This window comes from Bolinopsis microptera, chromosome 7 (genome assembly GCF_026151205.1).
Source record: "Bolinopsis microptera isolate Bmic1 chromosome 7, MBARI_Bmic_1.0, whole genome shotgun sequence".
In the NCBI taxonomy this organism is placed as follows: domain Eukaryota; kingdom Metazoa; phylum Ctenophora; class Tentaculata; order Lobata; family Bolinopsidae; genus Bolinopsis; species Bolinopsis microptera.
Window position 1 is genome coordinate 2,261,573 of NC_087078.1, and position 19,914 is coordinate 2,281,486.

General features: G+C 37.8%; 2 protein-coding genes across 5 annotated transcripts in view; both read right to left on the reverse strand.

Annotated features, from left to right (window-relative positions):
* The window catches only part of LOC134818381 (eukaryotic initiation factor 4A-III-like), a 64,217-nt gene that overhangs the window by 28,119 nt on the left and 16,184 nt on the right, over window positions 1-19,914 (reverse strand). Inside the window, exons 2-13 of one of the 4 annotated variants that reach the window (XM_063827908.1) lie at window positions 7,301-7,446; window positions 6,970-7,042; window positions 6,592-6,658; window positions 5,585-5,647; window positions 5,161-5,293; window positions 4,897-5,008; window positions 4,585-4,695; window positions 4,275-4,413; window positions 4,021-4,136; window positions 3,758-3,865; window positions 3,126-3,253; window positions 1,403-2,666 (exon numbers count right to left, since the gene is read on the reverse strand). The exons of 2 other annotated variants lie outside the window; for them this stretch is intronic. In XM_063827908.1, coding sequence (XP_063683978.1) covers window positions 2,650-2,666; window positions 3,126-3,253; window positions 3,758-3,865; window positions 4,021-4,136; window positions 4,275-4,413; window positions 4,585-4,695; window positions 4,897-5,008; window positions 5,161-5,293; window positions 5,585-5,647; window positions 6,592-6,658; window positions 6,970-7,042; window positions 7,301-7,436 — 1,203 coding nt within the window. In that variant the 5' untranslated portion in view covers window positions 7,437-7,446 and the 3' untranslated portion in view covers window positions 1,403-2,649. Of the gene's footprint in view, window positions 1-1,402; window positions 2,667-3,125; window positions 3,254-3,757; window positions 3,866-4,020; window positions 4,137-4,274; window positions 4,414-4,584; window positions 4,696-4,896; window positions 5,009-5,160; window positions 5,294-5,584; window positions 5,648-6,591; window positions 6,659-6,969; window positions 7,043-7,300; window positions 7,447-19,914 lie in introns of those variants that run through there. One more of the 4 variants, XM_063827907.1, reaches the window with a different exon arrangement.
* On the reverse strand, window positions 7,715-16,574 carry LOC134818385 (ADAM 17-like protease). The gene is made up of 10 exons (XM_063827911.1): window positions 15,558-16,574; window positions 15,125-15,261; window positions 14,685-14,845; window positions 13,511-13,636; window positions 13,086-13,266; window positions 12,771-12,910; window positions 9,744-9,845; window positions 9,398-9,517; window positions 8,827-8,963; window positions 7,715-8,648 (listed from the first exon to the last, which is right to left on the reverse strand). Exons 4-10 carry the CDS (start codon window positions 13,614-13,616, stop codon window positions 8,517-8,519), a joined length of 918 nt encoding a protein of 305 aa, XP_063683981.1. The 5' UTR covers window positions 13,617-13,636; window positions 14,685-14,845; window positions 15,125-15,261; window positions 15,558-16,574; the 3' UTR covers window positions 7,715-8,516.

The following is a 19,914-nucleotide window of genomic DNA, read 5'->3' on the forward strand; positions in this document are numbered from 1 at the left end:
ACATTTTGTTTCTGAAATTTTAATTTAAAAATGTCACTATCATCATTGTCATGTGAAGCACTGCTAACAAAATTTTGACGGATGTTACTCGTCTAAATTTCTTCGAAGTAGCGCGCGCCGCTTTCTTCTCGATGGCACGAGCTACGAAGTAGCGCGTGCCGGGCCAGATTTGACATACGTTGCATGCCACTTTTCGCGCGCGCCGCCGAAGGCCAGATCATTAACAATGGTCAAACAAAATTGAAAATTGCTTTGTTACGGCGATTGTACGTTCAACATTCCAGCTAGCTTGGTCAATGGTCGCCGCGCGCGCACTTTTTTGTGCAAAATTGTAAATTCGTATAGTTTTCCTTTGTATCACGTTGCGACCCAACGGCCCACGGTCGTTTCACTATCGTGCGTGGCGGGTCGTACAACGTATGACAAGTAAATCACTAAAACAGTTTTTTGCCCATGACTCTCTTAGTATAGGTTACTGCATACTTAACTGGGCGGCGCTCAGCCTGTCATTCCGCCGAATCTTTATGTTCATGGTCCCCAGGTAAAGTATAGGGTGTAGGGAAGCATTTTTAATTTTAGTCATATATGGAACAGATATTTTATGAGTATCACCCGTTAAGGGTAATTCGGAATTTACCTGGGGACCCCCAGGCTATTATGTTCATAAACATAATAATAAACGAATAAAGATTCGGCGGAATGACAGGCTGAGCGCCGCCCAGTGATTCGGAATCAGCGTCCAAAAACACACCAAACTAATTTACTCTCACGCCCTTAAGCCGTAGTACATACATATATTATTACATTACACTGGAGCTTACGCAGTGTAATTTCCTCCAGTCTGCGCCGCGTACGTTTATATAGACGCGCGGCGCAGACTGGAGGAAATTACACTGTGTAAGCTCGATTTTTTGGGCGAGCGAATTAGTAAAAGCCCTGAACATTCATTCTCGTTATCATTTAGCATGTGCGGACGGTCGTTCAGATTAATATCATTTACTTTTGTTTGGGAAAGAGAGACACTGGCAGCGGTCCACTCTAACCAATTATGGGTTTTGGTCAAATATAATAATAACAAATAAGGATGATTAATCACTCTGGTTAGTATAGGGTTACCCTATATGCTATATTATGTAAAACCTTAACTGCCAAAACATTAGTCAAAACCAAAGTCACTCGATGATTTTTGAGCGAGCGATTTAGCCACAATGTTAACGGGTGATACTCGTAAAATATCTTGTATCTGTTCCATATATTGGAACAAGACCGTCGACGAGTCCAACTCGGCGCGCGTCCTGGTAGGATGTAAACCTACAACCAATGATAACATTGGTATCAGTCAAAGTGGCCAGGTAATTTATGTCGGTCCACGGTCGGTAGATTAAAAAAAAAAAAAAGTTAACTCATTAATGGAATAATAAACGACATTCTTGAAACAATTTCATTAATCAATAATTAATCACTAGACTTCATGATTTCTGTTACCTGGGGACCCCAGGCTATTATGTTCATTAACATATTAGAGATTAGGCGGAATGACAGGCTGAGCGCGGCCCAGTAAGATTTCTGTTATATAATGAGTAAAATTGCACTTGTAGAATGTATATCAATTTTAAATAAAAATGCAACGTGAATCATTGACAACGAATTCTCGTCCACCTATTTGCTATTTGTGCGTGACCGTCCAAATTTAAACAAAACACCAGGAATTATCGCAGACAGATTTTGGGTCGGTATGCCAATTTGAGTTAAAAGACGAGTACATGTGCAGCGAGACGAATAAACTTTACCCCTCGTCCACCAACGTACACTCTGGTGATGTAATCCACAGTGTCCCAGGCCTTGTTTCTGTTGCCCGTCCAGGAGTCAGCAGGGTAGGGCAGTACCACACTCCCACTCCCCACTAGATCAACAAACACCCCCTCACTTTGCACCTCCACAACTAACTCCTTCAAACCAGAGGCAGATAGAGAAGTAGTCTTCACCTCTTCCTCAGAAAGCGAGGTGGAAATCTTTGTGATCACTTTGTCAGCTACCAGGTGGAAAATAACATCTCCCTGACTATTTCCAAGCTTTAGCTCCAGCTCAGAGGACTGCTGAGACTCCATCTCAACGACCACCCTACCACCCACTCCAAACGAGCCCATCTCGTACCACCGCCCAGGTTCCGGGTTCTCAACTCGTAGGAAGGCGGACATTACTAACTGAGCGAGAAACAGAGAAGATAGAACAGAACGAAACATGACTAGAGGAGACTCGTAACTTGAAACGATAACTGTACAGCTAAACAGTGATCTAATCTGCAGACTTGAGGTACTTGCTGCAAGTGTAGAAGGGGAAATGTAATCAAATCAGTGGGTAATTCGTGGTAATTGAGTAATAATACAGGAGTATAACAGCTGGGTAAAGAATTATATTAAACGGTAAAATATTTGACAGCAGTACTATTTTAAAAATATACGGATATCACTTAAGGTCAGCAGCGTTAAGAAATAAAAATGTAATCCTTATCCTCGGCAAATATGGGCGTCTACGTTTGATAAAAAAATTTAAATAAAACTGAACGATACTGGTATCAATATTAAGCACTGTCGGGGTGACATTATTGCTTATATGGGTTCACTGATAGACGTAAGGGCGAGCCGTTCTTTATATCAGGTCAGCGACTGAAATAAAAGAAACGTTATTAAAATCTCCATAAAGACGAAACGTAATGGAGATTGCACAAAGCACTAATAACGGATGAGGCTTTGTGATGAGGATAGAATTTATCATAAATGAAATTGTCAATATATATCTCGATATCATCTTCATGGAGATTGGGATATCTTGAAGTTGAGAGTAACAAGGTTTTATTGTAAATTTTAACATACCCTTAAAGCGTGGTTGGAATGTGGGACAATTTTGAAAAACTTATCGTAAGTACTAGCAAAACACTTATAAAACGTTTCTACTGTTTGGGGCACCAACATTCAACTGGTATGGGGGCAGCTAATCAATTTCCACTAAGTAAGAAAGGAAAAAACCGTCAAAATGAACACCAGTACTGGTGTTAATTTTGACTTTAGTGGTTCTTATGAATGGTAACGTTGCATCACAGCAACAATTAATTAACAGTATCTCACCATTCATGGGCATCTCATCAATTTGGGTTGAGTAATATTGCTCGATATCTCTGAGGATTCTGACGTCATCGTTCTTCACAAAGTTGATAGCTACACCCTTCCTGCCGTACCTTCCCGATCGTCCGATCCTGAGAGATGGGTTTGTTATCATGAGGTTTGTTGTTTTACCACATAATATTACGTTTAATTAACAGTTATATAGAAAGTGATAGCTATCCGTTTTTTATCATTTTATTACTTTTGATGTGTGAACATTTTTTGTGGACATTTCAAATAGCGACACCATATCGGCACCAATGTAATTATGGTTTGACCGCAGTGTTTTGGTTCAGCCAAAATAGATTTTACAGATGTTTTACATCATCTTTCTCACTCCAGCTGCAGTCTGGTGGTGTTGAGTATCACGAATATTATTTGTCTCACAGTAAATATTTTGGTTTTTTGTAAACTGTAATACAGTTACATTTACACATCGATTTGATGCAAAATTTATACGAATTTTAAAAAGTGGCAAAAGTGAGAAAAGCACTGTCGGAATCCGAGAATAAGATTTGCAATCCCTGCAAATCGTTAATTATGAACGTTTACCGAAAATTTCCTAAATGCTGTATGTAAAATCGAACACTACTCACCGGTGGATGTAGAGTTCACGATTTGGGGGAAGATCGTAGTTGATGACAAGAGATACGTTCTGAACATCAATACCACGAGCCCACACATCAGTAGAAATCAGAACACGGCTGAAGTTTAAAAGTTGTTAAATCTACAAAACATAAATATTAACGCGCGTGAAATGGCGGCCAAAATGTTGGGGATAGCGTGCTTTTAATAACTGAAAATAATCCGCGCGCTACGCGCACAGAGTAAAATTGGCGGAATTTTTTGGGATGTTTACCTCTTAGCTGTTCTGAATTCTTCCATGATAGCATTACGCTCTTGTTGGGGCATGTCACCATGCATTGAGGACACAGTAAAGTTGCTTTCTCTCATTTTATCAGTTAACCAGTCTACCTGTTAAATAGTTTGGATTAATTAAATGCCACCAGCCACAAGTATTTCTAACACTACTGATCAGGGGGATTGTTCCAAATAAACTTTGGAAAACGAGTATAACAACGCTGTAATAACAGAAGTAATGACACTGCTTACCTTCCGTTTGGTGTTGCAAAATATGACAGCCTGGGTTATGGTGAGGGTATCGTACAAATCACAGAGAGTATCAAACTTCCACTCCTCTCTCTCCACAGCAACGAAGAACTGTTTTATTCCCTCCAGAGTCAACTCATCACTGTAGAAATGGGAGGCTTACCGATTATTTAATACCTTACATAGACAAAACTACCCAACTAACTGATGTTCAATTAAAAATTGTTCGAAAAGGGATAAACCAGACAAAAATTGTTGTACTGTTTGACAAAATTAAATTTTTTTGAAACATGTGATTTTTAATTTTGCGTACCGTTTTACAAGGACTCGTACAGGATCTGTCATGAACTTGTTGGTAAGTTCCAGAACATCGTGCGGGAGAGTAGCTGATACCAGGAGGACTTGGGAGGAGGGGGGTAGATACCTGCACATAAGATAACAGTTTTGTTATTTTGAAGTTGACTTCGCAAAACTATCACGAATTGGTCAGAATGGTGAAGAACTTTCTTCAAGTTTGGAGCATTGTACGAATCAAAACTTACCATGTTTTCAGATCGAACAATTTTTCAGTTTTTGATATTGATAGTTCACCTATGTTGAACCCATTTTGTAACGTGAAACAAACCTGTAGACATCATAAATCTGTTCTTTGAATCCTTTGTTGAGCATTTCGTCAGACTCGTCCAATATGAACATCTTCACACTTCTGGTTCGCAGGTTACGTCTCTTTATCATGTCTGTGGGGTTGTTAATCATATAATAAAAATCAACTGCGCTCTAAGTCTTTAAAATACCTATCATTAATGATTTAATTTTATCAAATTATGTGGTTGATCACTTAAAATTATCATCACTAGATTCACCAATGAGCAATGAAACAATGTCTCACCGAAAACTCTGCCAGGAGTCCCACTGACAATATGTTGCCCGTAGTCCAACTTCCTGATATCCTCCCCAATAGAGGTGCCACCAATACAGGCGTGACACTGGACACTCATGTAATCACCCAGAGACAGCATCACCTGTTACAGGTGACAGGTACAGTTATACAATAAATACATTGATGGTCAGTTATTTTATCCGGTTAATTCATTATTGGCTAGTGCCAGGGTAAACTGCAAACTGTTTTGAGGCAAATTTCAATTTAAGTTAATATTCGAATTTATCTGCTCATTTGGCATTATTTTACAATTTACAACTTGCATATTTAATTATACAAGCAGAAACATCTTAAGAAAATGTTGTGTAAGAAAGGCCTTAATTAAATAGAATTCGGGGAATGAAGTTGACAGTCATGTTAAAATTATGCGTACCTTTTGTATTTGTGTAGCAAGTTCTCTTGTAGGGGAGAGGACTATAACTTGGGGTTCTCTCAGCTGAAATATATAGACGGGGGTTAGAATACTGTGGGAGATCACATAACGGGGTTAGAATACTGTGGGAGATCACATGACGGGGTTACAATACTGTGGGAGATCACATGACAGGGGTTACAATACTGTGGGAGATCACATGACGGGGGTTAGAATACTGTGGGAGAGCACATGACGGGGGTTAGAATACTGTGGGAGATCACATGACGGGGGTTAGAATACTGTGGGAGAGCACATGACGGGGGTTAGAATACTGTGGGAGATCACATGACGGGGGTTAGAATACTGTGGGAGATCACATGACGGGGGTTAGAATACTGTGGTAGATCACATGACAATGTTGGTATTATCAGTATGCTGTACAGATAGAGGAAAACTATGGAAAGATTTGGAATTCAATTCACATTTTGATAACTTAAATATGTGAGTCAGGATAAGGTGAGGTAAAAATTCTATAGAAGAAAATGTTACCATGGTAACACAATCACACAAGGGCATGTTACCATGGTAACACAATCACACAAGGGCATGTTACCATACTGATATCTGGATATTATCCGGTTGGAAGAGACAAGGACAAGTGAAACAAGGAAGTTAGGAGTAAGGGCAAATTTTCGGCGTCAACGCCATCTTCAGGCTCAAATTATTTGTTATATAGTAGTGTTGAAAGTATTAATACTTTAAAGCTTTAATACTTTCAACACTACTATATAACAAATAATTTGAGCCTGAAGATGGCGTTGACGCCGAAAATTTGCCCTTACTCCTAACTTCCTTGTTTCACTTGTCCTTGTCTCTTCCAACCGGATAATATCCAGATATCAGTATTTCAATTATGAGACTAATAAACAGCGAACTACTCCGTTATTTGGCATGTTACCATGGTAACACAATCGCACAAGTGCATGTTACCATGGTAACACTACCATAATAAAGGGATAACGAACCTGTATGTCAACAGACTGCAACGCCGCAATGGAGAACGTTGCAGTCTTACCAGTACCAGACTGTGCCCTGAACAGAGTTGTGTGTTTGTGACGTCATCACACTCTTATGACGTCATCACACCTCTTATGATGTCATCAAGACGTCAGTATCACGTGACCTCAGCTCACACAAAAGAGTTGCTATCTAAATTAGTAGCAGGCGTGAACCGCGAGGTTATTTGAAACAAAACACAATGTAATGATTACAATTAACATTTCCGGGGAAAAACCTGTTCTAATAATCTTTAATTATAATTTTGATACGGTGAAAGTGACCAAATTGAAAAAAATATCCACACTAAAATACTGAAAGCGGAAAGATCGGTATAAACAACTTACTGCGCAATAACGTCTCTTCCTTTGCACATAGGTTTGATAGCCCGCTGTTGTATAGCACTAGGCTTCTCGAATCCTGAAAAGGTGAGGTTTAATTATAACTTCGAAAATTACAAACGACGAGAGATTCTCAACAAATAAAAGATAAATCTTGATCATGATCAAGGCCATACAAGAAAGAGTGATCTGCTCGGAAACCAATGAAGCAAAGAAACTGACAACATTTCTACGTCAATAGCTTGTTAATTTTAGTATCAAAATGCCAGGAATATTCCCTCTCTAGAAAATCAGGTACAAGGTTTGAAGATGTTGTTATTTCTATAAAATCACGTACCATAAGCGTATATCCCCCTCATCAGATCCTGTCGGAGTCCCATCCCGTCAAATGTGTTGAGCACTTCAACTCCGGGTGTTGTTTCAAATGAGGTGGACTCATTATCCTCCACTAAAACTTGTCTAGCGTCTGCCATTTCTACTACTTCAAACACAAGGAAATGTAAGCAGGAGATTTGAGTATATGCTTAATATCAGTTTCAGAGAGGTTAAGTTTCAGGTTACCGTAGTCAATAAACATCCATTCTTCATTTAAGTTTGCTCCATTGAATTTTTAGTTTTGAATTGACGTGCAAGCAAATTATCGATGACAATTTTAAAGCAATAATAGTCAGTTTACCACTAACATTTGAAATTCAATGATTATTATCATAAGAAACTAAGGTGTTATGTGACGATGGAAATTAAAACTGAATTTAATGTCAACAAAAAATTACGTTATATAAGAATAATTGTCATATTATTATTAAGACAAATAATAATTTCCTACACTGTGACTAGTAAACGAAACAACAACAACAACAACAACACAGGGGAACTTAAATCAAACCCAACTCGAATCCTGAAGTACTTTTATGAATGAATACATGGTAATCACTAATTAATTATAATTAATTAACTAATTAATTATAATAACGAATCAAACTTTTTACACATTGATAAAAATTCCTCGTTAAAATCCAGTTTTCCAGAAGAGTTGGAAATCCCAAAGATTAAAAACAATTTAAAAACACTTAGACTCGAATAATATATACAAAAAGGCCAAGGGTCACGATTAAGAAACTCAAATTATCTAAAGGGTCAAATTAATTGTGAAACCGTTTATGTATATGTATATTATAAAGGAGTAACAAATCTTCAGAGATTAGAAATTGATAATCACATTTACAAAGACACAGTCCAAACTCAAAAAACAAGTACAAAACAATCAAAAAGTGGCGCGCATGCTTAAAAAAAAGTGGCCTATAATATTAACATTAACATTCCAAACGTTGAAAGAATATTTCTAACGTTAAATCAATATATCTTGAACGTAAGAGCCAGATTGTGGAAACAACTCATTACAAACATGGTAACGTTACCATATAATATAAGGTAATACCGCTAGTCGCTGCCATGTAAGGTAATGTTACCACGGTAAAACTTTCACATATAGTTATGTAATGACATGATATGCGCTACATTGCTAAGTTAGTAAATTAGTAGTCAGCAACCATTCAGAACTTAGTGTTTGTGAGCGTGAATACATTGTTATCGTCCGGACATGGCTCCATGTTAACCTTGGTCATCAGTTCAAAGCTTCTAGAACTTACAGTCGACTTCTGGGTCCTTAGAATGTCTTTCTTTCTCTGGAAATAATAAGGTTAAATTACGCCACAAAAGGTAATGATGACGTTATAAAACGTAATGATGACGTCCTCAAACGTAATAATGACGTCCTAAAACGTAATAATGACGTCATAAAACGTAATGATGACGTTATAAAACGTAATGATGACGTCATAAATCCACTTTGACAAGACTAACCTGATGTTGATGTTGAAGTGTCATGGTGTTGTACCAATCCACCTCGTCTTGTCCCTTGTCTAACCAGTTGACGAATATAGATAACGGTACCCAGAACACAGATGTTACTAGGATCACTACCAGGATCACGTTACTCTCTGTAATTAATTAATTAAGAAAATAATTAATTAAGAAAATAATTAATTAAGAAAATAATTAATTAAGAAAATAATTAATTAAGAAAATAATTAATTAAGAAAATAATTAATTAAGAAAATAATTAATTAAGAAAATAATTAATTAAGAAAATAATTAATTAAGAAAATAATCAATTAAGAAAATAATCAATTAAGAAAAATAATTAATTAAGAAAATAATTAATTAAGAAAATAATTAATTGAGTAACAAATCGATCGATTGACCAAGACAAAAATAAGCGTCCATTACAACCCCGTTTAGATATGTGTGGACGTTTCTTCACATTTGCTCTACATTTACTGCTTTCGATGTTTCATTAAGTTTTCAAGTCTTAATTATATATTTACTAAACTATTCTACAATGCAAAGTAAAGAAACAATTAAAAAAACTCACTCATCCAATCCCAGAAGATACTGGGAGTCAGTCCAGTCAGGACCCGCCATATCTTGACCTGGGTCTGGGGCTCTACTAGACACATTCCATCTATACAAACACCGTTAGGACAGGGTTTACCTGGGGTATAGTTACTGTTACCATGGTAACAAGACCGTATAAGGTAATGTTACAATATAAGGTCATGTATTGTGATTTGTGGGTCATCACCATTTTTGTAGACTCTTTAAGATTCCCGGGGTAGATGGCGCAAAATCGCGGTCGTAAATAGCAAATAATCAAATAATGTGACAATTTGTTTTTTATAAAAGTCGCCACAGCGAGAATAGAAAGATGCGACTATTACCGTTGGGTAGCATGGAGTACTTGTTACTGCAAGTCCCGTTTTCAGCGTTCACACACATCCAGTAACAAGTCTCGTTACCTTCACCTCTACACAGCTCCTCACCTGTAACATGTACTGTTATGTAGTGTTATATTGGGGCCAGGGGGGGGGGGGGCTGGGGGGGGGGGGGGGGGAGGAGGTAGGTTTACTCCTTAGCTAATTCAATAATCCAACGTTATTCTTGTATTCAATTACCACACCACGCGCACGGTTAATAAAAATGAAAAAGTAATAAAAGCTTTTAATCTGTAAATTTACAAATATACAGACTAGAGCCACAAGATTATTACAATGATTAATGATACTTAACACACAGATAATATCATGTAGATCACACATACAGATAATATCTTGTAGATCACACACACACAGATAATATCATGTAGATCACACACACAGATAATATCTTGTAGATCACACACACAGATAATATCTTGTAGATCACACACACACACACACACACAGATAATATCTTGTAGATCACACACACAGATAATATCTTGTAGATCACACACACAGATAACATCTTGTAGATCACACACACACAGATAATATCTTGTAGATCACACACACACAGATAATATCTTGTAGATCACACACACAGATAATATCTTGTAGATCACACACACAGATAATATCTTGTAGATCACACACACAGATAATATCTTGTAGATCACACATACAGATAATATCTTGTAGATCACACATACAGATAATATCTTGTAGATCACACACACAGATAATATCTTGTAGATCACACACACAGATAATATCTTGTAGATCACACACACACAGATAATATCATGTAGATCACACACACAGATAATATCTTGTAGATCACACACACACACAGATAATATCTTGTAGATCACACATACAGATAATATCTTGTAGATCACACATACAGATAATATCATGTAGATCACACACACAGATAATATCTTGTAGATCACACATACACACAGATAATATCTTGTAGATCACACATACAGATAATATCTTGTAGATCACACATACATACAGATAATATCTTGTAGATCACACACACAGATAATATCTTGTAGATCACACATACAGATAATATCTTGTAGATCACACATACAGATAATATCTTGTAGATCACACATACAGATAATATCTTGTAGATCACACACACAGATAATATCTTGTAGATCACACATACATACAGATAATATCTTGTAGATCACACATACAGATAATATCTTGTAGATCACACACACACAGATAGTATCTTGTAGATCACACACACACACACAGATAATATCTTGTAGATCACACACACACAGATAATATCTTGTAGATCACACACACAGATAATATCTTGTAGATCACACACACAGATAATATCTAGTAGATCACACACACAGATAATATCTTGTAGATCACACATACACACAGATAATATCTTGTAGATCACACATACAGATAATATCATGTAGATCACACACACAGATAATATCTTGTAGATCACACATACAGATAATATCTTGTAGATCACACATACAGATAATATCTTGTAGATCACACATACAGATAATATCTTGTAGATCACACACACAGATAATATCTTGTAGATCACACATACAGATAATATCTTGTAGATCACACATACAGATAATATCTTGTAGATCACACACACAGATAATATCTTGTAGATCACACACACAGATAATATCTTGTAGATCACACATACAGATAATATCATGTAGATCACACACACAGATAATATCTTGTAGATCACACATACAGATAATATCTTGTAGATCACACACACAGATAATATCTTGTAGATCACACACACAGATAATATCTTGTAGATCACACATACACAGATAATATCTTGTAGATCACACACACAGATAATATCTTGTAGATCACACACATACAGATAATATCTTGTAGATCACACATACAGATAATATCTTGTAGATCACACACACAGATAATATCTTGTAGATCACACATACAGATAATATCTTGTAGATCACACACACACAGATAATATCTTGTAGATCACACACACAGATAATATCTTGTAGATCACACACACAGATAATATCTTGTAGATCACACACACAGATAATATCTTGTAGAGCTGCACTGTGTGTAACATTAGTGATGACTTAAGATCTGGTACGTGATGTTTAGTGATGAGCTGAGGTTTGTTATAATATGTAAAGTAATGTGTAGCGACAGATACTGTACAGATTCTACAGATACACTATATAGTTGCATAATATCTGTAGCTGTAGAAGTGTTGCACGCTAGGCCTAGCGCTAACTATAACTTTGGGCGTTTACTGAGCGTTAAAAAAACCGTTCGCGTTTAAGGGGTCCCTTGCTATTGTCATATCACATAAAATGTTTAGTAAACAGTTCAACATGTTGTAAAGAAAAACACCACAACATTATCTGATTGGTGGAGATTAACACGTGACCGAAACACCCACAATTAACAAGATCATACTCCATTACTCCACACTACTTTAATTTTATAATAATTAATGGATTACGTCGTTTATATTTATTGTTATTATGTATGTAATGGGAATGTGTCTACCTATAAATGTAGGCAGAACTAACTTTAAAGTAAAGTGAGGTGACGATATGACTGTCATCAGATTTCAGATTTTATTTACTGTAAGGTGAAAATACAGTGACTCGCTTACTCTAGCACATATAAACACGTGTAAGCAGTACTATCATACACAGCGCGCTTCGCACGTGTTGTAAACAAATAAACTCTGGTTAGTAGTTATACTACTAAAAAAGCACTAAAATATGTTCATTCCCACTACAATTAAAAATAACTTAAAATTAAACTCTTAATGGAAACCAAGTTATATTTTTAAACCCGCACGACGTGTTATTGTACCATCAGATATTTATTAGATCCAGTCTCAGCAATAAGCAATTATACGGCCAACAACTAGGCGGCAGTAAACACCAATAATGAGCAATTTCCTACCTTTAGCTTGACAGAAGTCTAAACATTCTCCAGTTGCGTCACACTTTCCTTCGTCAAAGCAGGACGAGTTGGAGGGTTTGTGGGTGATAACATCACATACAGCACTGTTACTACTACATCGCTTCTCAGCAATACAGCCACTGAAATCATTATCTTTTATATTGGCCAGTTTTAATGATGATATACCTTACAAAGACTTGGTGATAGTACTTTGTTTGAAGATACATTATTATCTTACGTATAAATGTATTAAAGTGTATAGTGTATAGCCACAATACTGCGCTTTAAAATATTTCCTTGTGTTCGAAAACTCACTTGATACTATCCAGAGTATTCCCATCGTTAGAGTAACAAACCCGGGTGGTACCAGCAAACTGGCAGTCAGCACAACAGTCACTATTGTGATCAGAGCACACTGAGCCGGCTGTAAAGTTACACTGCTCAGTGCAGCACGCATCTGAGCGGTTATCCGGGCCTGGGTCACATTCCTCGTCCTCTAAAGTGGAGGTAATTAAACTAATTAGCTGGTTAATTAATTCCTAATTGTAGGGGTAACTGAGTGATTAGTTGAGTAATAAGTTTAGATAGAATCGTTTAGTCTTAGAGGACATATACACATTGCGCCTTATTTCCCCTCGCGATACAATATTATGAATCTATATATATATTATGAAATACATTATGATGTATTACAGAAAACGCTTATCCTATAAAAAGGTTATTATAAAAAGTGTACTCACCCTCAATTATACCGTTTCCACAGAAGGAAGTGGAACGTTCCAGGAAACAACTTGACTTGTATTTAAGGACTGAAGCTATGGCTGTCCGACTACACGGACTAAACATCTTATTGTTGGAACGAGATCCTGAAATTACACCATCTTGTTAAATGCTTAGTAATCTGGAGTATCATAATTCCTGGTTTTAAGAGGGAGAAATCTGAAAAAGTGATAACACAAAAATGTTCTACAGCTTTCATTTCACCCGACACACTGTTTCATCACAAGATATCACCCAACTTAAAATGCTAAATCTCAACAAGGGGACTGAAGAAAAGATGCACAATACACCCAGCAGTCGAACACAACCATATACATAATATAGAGAATATAGCCCTGCTATGTAATGCTTCAATTGTGTGTGTGTGCGCTAACACAACAACATATACAGTGCTTTTGGTATCATTTCTGGACAGAGTTAAAAACACAACTGTTTGCAGAAAAATAGAACATAGAAAGTAAACAAGTCGCTGCACCCCTCCCCCCTAACTAAGGCTGCTCCACTAAAAGACAATCTAAGAAGAGTTACAAGAGGAAGAAAGAGAAGACGTTTCTCTTGGTGACTCACCGCCTTTATCACTGCCTGGTAAGGTACAATATAGACAATTGTAATGCTGACTATGTGAATTTAACACTGATTATCAGTGCAGGGTGGGCCACAATTATCTGCACTTCTCAAGATCTGACATACGTAGTTTATTCTGAGCTACTCTGTACATTTCACTTGGATTCACGGAATTGCCGAATTGGATAGAAAGGTTTCACTGGTTTTGCTATAGTTATAAAAAAGAGGGGGCTGAAAGTTTTTAGACGACATTGACAGTGAACATATATATAAAAGTGGAACATTAACAATGAACATTAAAGATACTGCTTGACGAGAGATAAAGTTATATATTGTATAAGTATACTTTAGTCAAACCCCGATATCTAACTTATCTACTTATCACGTTCAGGTATGCAGATTGCAGTGTGATGTGTTTTCTCCTGTTATCTTAGGAATGCGCTCGTTTATTCTTTTTAGAGCCTAAATTGCAATCTCTCAGGCTTTAACGCAGTTAAAATTGACACGACTAATAGATTGTCACGTGATATACGCCTGTATCACGTGATAAGCCTACAGTAGCAATATTACCCGGGGTTTGACTACAACGTGAGATGCTGAAGCAAAGTGACGAGACCACAACGTACCGTCCACAGCGGAGGGGTACATGAGGAAGTGGTTGCCAGGGGGAGCACAGATATCCGCGTTATCCGGGTCGTGGGAGCTGCCCCAGTTGTGACCTATCTCGTGTGCTGAGTGGGGGGAGGGTTACTCTCTTTAGTGTTGCAGTTGGTAAAAATAGATATCTTTTAACTGTACACATCATCATCTTGTATGAGAAAGTTTTTAATATTAGCCAGATTTTATCAGATATACATGAAACCAGGACAAATAAACTTTGTTTTAGTTAGCTAGAACGCTAAAATTTGCAAAAATTTAAAAATGTATCCCCCTTCGGTCTTCTAAGTCAATGTCTACAGTATAAGTAGCTCCGAAACAAAAAGAATAAACGAGAAAAAAATGAGTCTCACCACTAACAAGCTCCAGTTCACTGGAGAGAAGAGTCCTGTCATAGTTAACAGAAGTGCTGAGTCCAATGTTCAACATTCTCCTCTTGTTTGTGTTTCCACTCAGGTAGGGGACTGAGCATATTCCTCCTACTTTGTTACTGAGGGGGGTGTTGCAGTGGTCAAATGTTGAACGTCATGTTAGAGTGATAATTAATATTTGTATAATTACAATTGTAATGTTGTCTTTATTGATTAACGAGGTAATTTATGTGAAACTAACGGTTATTTCCTAATGGCACGTGCAATCCTCGGGGGAATTATCAAAATAATGTATTTCTAGAAACTAAAATTGTTGGGAAATTTTGCAGAAAACAAATCCATCACAGTACTCAGCTAATCAATAATTATTATATCATGTAATAAGCTAGTTAGTTAATTAATAAGATAAACTCACCTAACAGGACTAGCCACGTAAGCAAGCCCCAAAACCCCCGCTTTAAAGTCGTAGTTAGTATAGAGGTGAGCAAGACAGTAATCAGACCAAGTCTCACTCAAACCCTGAGTTCCGTACCCAAAAGAGTCCAACATATCAGACACATCCCAGTTGCTCTTAAAATAATTGTAATCTGACTTGTCAGAACTGGATGAGGTGTGTATCACTACTGTTCTTATCTGCATGCCAAACCCTGAGAACTGCCGGTCTGACGTTTCGAACTGGGATGTTCGGAAGACTTGATTTATCCGCTCGAAGATGGCTATGAGGTATGTTTTGGTTTGTTGTTCGTTGGAGCCCCCGATTGTTGAGAAGAATTTGTAGTCTGCGATTAGGACGACCTCGCAAGTGTTTCTAGGTTTGATTATAGATTTGCTGGCTCGCTTGAAACGTGAGCCGTACTGAAATCCTGACTCCGCAAACGTTCTGTTTGTTGGGACTAATAAGGAGGGTTTATTATCGTCATGTTGATGTGAATCATGTGCACAGAACTTGCCAGTCTCATTGTGGCCTATCTTATACAAAACATCTGATTTCCTGTACATGATCATGTGAAAATCGTGCGGCTCTGAAATATGTCTCCAGGAAGGCTCTATGTAATACAGCTCACTGTGCAGCTCAATGTTGCCCGTAATCAAGCCATCACTTGTCACATGTACCACTACTCTGGAATCCCTGACCCCGTCTATCTGACCAATGTAATGTCCGTGTTGCGCGTTCCTCAGCGCCGACGAGGAATTTGAACCTAACAGGACTGTTTTAAAGTGTTTATGAAATATCCTGGAGTGCGGACTCAAGGTTGAGGTATAGGTTATGTTCTCTACTTGGAGTGTCAGTAAGATAACATTGTTGGGATAGTATCTGATATCTAGCTCGTCCTTGTGTAGAGTTGTGTAGGATTTCAGCAGCGTGTTGAGGACATGAGAGGAGACGAAGTTGACGAGAGTTAGGAGAAATAAGATCATCTCATCATACCTGCTGAGAGGAGAGGAATGTCAGAAGAAGGTACACTTTTGCAAACGTTTGTTTGGTCGTTTGTTTAATCAAAGGTGATCTAATACTATACTATTGGAGATTGGTTAAATTAAATTGAATCCTGACAATGGAGTCTTCCTATAAAATAATGTACAACTTTTGTGGTGAATTTGATGCATACAATCATACCATACTGATCTCAAATTTGAAGAAGTTAATTGAAACAATTATAAAGTTGCTGGGAAAATATGATCAGTCAACCAAATAATTTGTGTGAGGGGATAAAAAAATAGAAATTAACCCGCTAAAACATTAAAAACATTTCACAAAGAAACAAGCAAAGAGCTGACAATTCCCTGTAAAGTATGCCTCATTTTTCCTGAATGAGCTGTGATAGAAGTTACATTAGGAGACAGGGTTATAGTTGAGTTATGATCTGATAAAGAGATAAGGAAATGGTCGCCTGCTCCAAGTGTTTCAACTTTGTTGGGTGTCAACCCTTTCGATGTAAGAACTGATATCAGTTCCTGTAACTCCACCTCCCCATACATTACATTACCCTGACTGCTAGTGTTAGGGGGTCCCAGGGAGGGCTTGTTATCTCGTGCTTTCAGAACCCCTGAGATGTGAGAAACCAACTGGTAACCCTCGGTGGTCTTCAAAGGTTGCATGTTCAACTGATCTAGCTGCTCTAACGAGAGCTCCACGTTGATGGAGGTTTGAGGTTGTTGTAGGTTGGCTGTTTCTCCGACTCCTAGCTCGACTACAGGCACATCACTGACTAACACAAGGTCTGTTCTGTTTGGGTTAGAAACTGGGGCTCTGAAGTAGGTGGGTGATGTGACAACTGTCTTTGGTCTGATGTCCTTGATCAGTTTGCTGGCTTGTGAATAGTTTATACTTGGATCAATGGGACAGAAGTAGCTCTTCATTGTCATGGGAAGAAAGGGAGCGAGAGTGGTTGCAAATGAAAATTCAGGTTCTATCAGTATCACAGCATTGTGTGCATCGTCCCTCCACTTTTCCAGTAGAAGCACAGCGTCCCCACATCGTAGTGAAGGGTGTCCTGCAAATACAATACAGGGTGTCTTGTATACCTCTCTCATCCCATCAGCTACATTACTGAAGTGGTGAATTCTCTTTGATTTTATCAACTGTGAGTGCTGGAATGGCAGTTCTGGTATGTAAAGTTTTGCTTGTTTGGCATCATTCAGCCACTCTCCATAAATATCAGGATGAGCAAGCGCTGCATCTGCAACAGGTGATACGATAATAATGGGAACGTCTGATAGAAGGTTTTTGTTGAGATTTTGTATCAACCACTCGATAAGATCCAGAATAACACCTGTACTATGGCAGGGTATCAAAACATTACCACCTGATTTTACAGTCGATATAACCACATTGCACACCTCACTTAGGGTACTGTCAGGGAAGTACATGGGATTCAGTGATAAGTTGGATAACAGTAAAACATCAGGATTAGCAAGAGACATCACCTCCATGGGGAGAGTGTGGTTTGTCAGTTTACTGGACGATGAGACGTAAGATATCTTGTAGTCTCCAGCCTTGATGATCCAATTAGCACTGCCTATAGAGCTACCGGCAGGGAGTGGCACACAATCCACCAAACCAAACAGATCCACCTGCTCATTGTACCGCACAGGGGTGATCTTTGCAAAACAAGAGTCAATAACATCCCTATTGTAAACCTGTCTAATCTGATCTTTCTGTTTAAAGATGGGATGCACATGACTAGGTATACTGTTCATGTCTACTTCTGAGCGTCTGGTCGGACACTGTTCTATGTATTTACACAAAGCGATGAGAGCTAATCTGCCCATCAGGACACAAGGTTCTGTGGCATAAACTCTGCCGTGAAACTCAGGATCAGTCATGATGTAGGGCAGTGCGCTCATTTGAGAGTTATTTGTTATAAGAATAGCATCAACTAGTGTGACATCTATTTGATCAGGAGGCACCAGGTGTAGAGCTGAGTTTACTAACACCATGCCACCAGGGGTTTTCTTTAAAATGCTTGGCAAGTCAGGATGGGAAGGTAGCTGCTCGAGTCTGGGGGTCTGTAAGGCAGAGAAGGGAAGGTATGGTGTCAGGGAGGCAACGTTAGCTGCACAGTCCAGCATAATGTGGACATTGTTCAACTTCACCAAGTTGCAACAGGAGTGATCCAAGTTGCCGTGATTGGTTATTTTCATGGCTCTGAGAGATCGGCTTATTACAATTTTTTAACTGTGTCAACCCAAATAAATCCATCTGTCAAAGTTGCACGCAAAACGGTGGCTCAAAGTAAATAGTGTCATAACAACAATTTTTCAAAATCTAGTCTGGTTTAACTTGCCACGATACGTATCTGAGTGAACACCGAGAAGACTGCGATTCGGTAAAATTCGACTTAATCATTCCCAACAAAATGATATGTATCATTTAATTTCAAATGGTTCAATTTCTTTGTAAGGAAGGACAATAAAATGATAAACATGGAAAAGATGTTATTGGCCGAGCACACAGGAAAGGGTTATTGGTGACTCAATATATCAGAATTTTCAAATCAAAATTTATATCTAAATTTAGAGTGATATCATACAGTGATAATAATTCAATTAATTGGTTCAGGCAATAAGTATATTTGATGATCTTATGTATCATTACTTTGAAAGGTCATTCAAACAATATATAAACATTCAATTAAATCAAGTGATGCGATTGGCAGAGCACAGTACACAGGTAACGGAAATATTCCACTGCTACCAATATAATATGAAATATCAACAACCAAATATATACACATCTACTCCATCATAGGGGCAGGGATGAGGTTGTAAGAGACTTCTCACATTTTTCAGGCGATAAGTTCGCTGAATCAAAGAAATCAAACCAATGGTGTATATTTGTTGAAATCAAACTGCAAACGAAAGTGTTGTCAAAGATATGTTTGTTGTATCTCTGATCTCTTAAATGTTCCTTTTCTGAGACTATTCAAACATGCAATGAGGAGAGAGTAAAGCAAAAATAAAAGCCTTGGAATATAATGATACCAAAACGAAATGACTGATAAAATCAAATTTATAATTGATGCTCTTATTGATGCGGTAAAATGAATAGCTGATAGCGCTCGATTTTCATTAAACTAATTGTAAAGCACTTGTTGCGTTCACAGTTCAGCGTACGGCGTTTCGTTTTTGATTTTACAAATGACAAAGTTGTAGCGCGATGCACTACTGGGTCGCGCGCGCGCATCCAATAATGCTTCATCCAATAATGCTTCTCGCAACCGTATGCAGATCGGCGAGATGCGAAGGATTGACATCGTGAATCAAATGAC

Bases quoted from the DNA above. Each gene is read 5' to 3' on its own strand.
- LOC134818385 (XM_063827911.1), bottom strand. From the start codon at position 13,616: ATGTTTAGTCCGTGTAGTCGGACAGCCATAGCTTCAGTCCTTAAATAC. The intron at 9,518-9,743 runs GTAATAGTCGCA...ACTATACCCCAG, and splicing joins GTACTCCATGCTACCCAACG to GTAAACCCTGTCCTAACGGT. The intron at 8,964-9,397 runs GTGAGTTTTTTT...AATTAATTACAG, and splicing joins TATCTTCTGGGATTGGATGA to AGAGTAACGTGATCCTGGTA.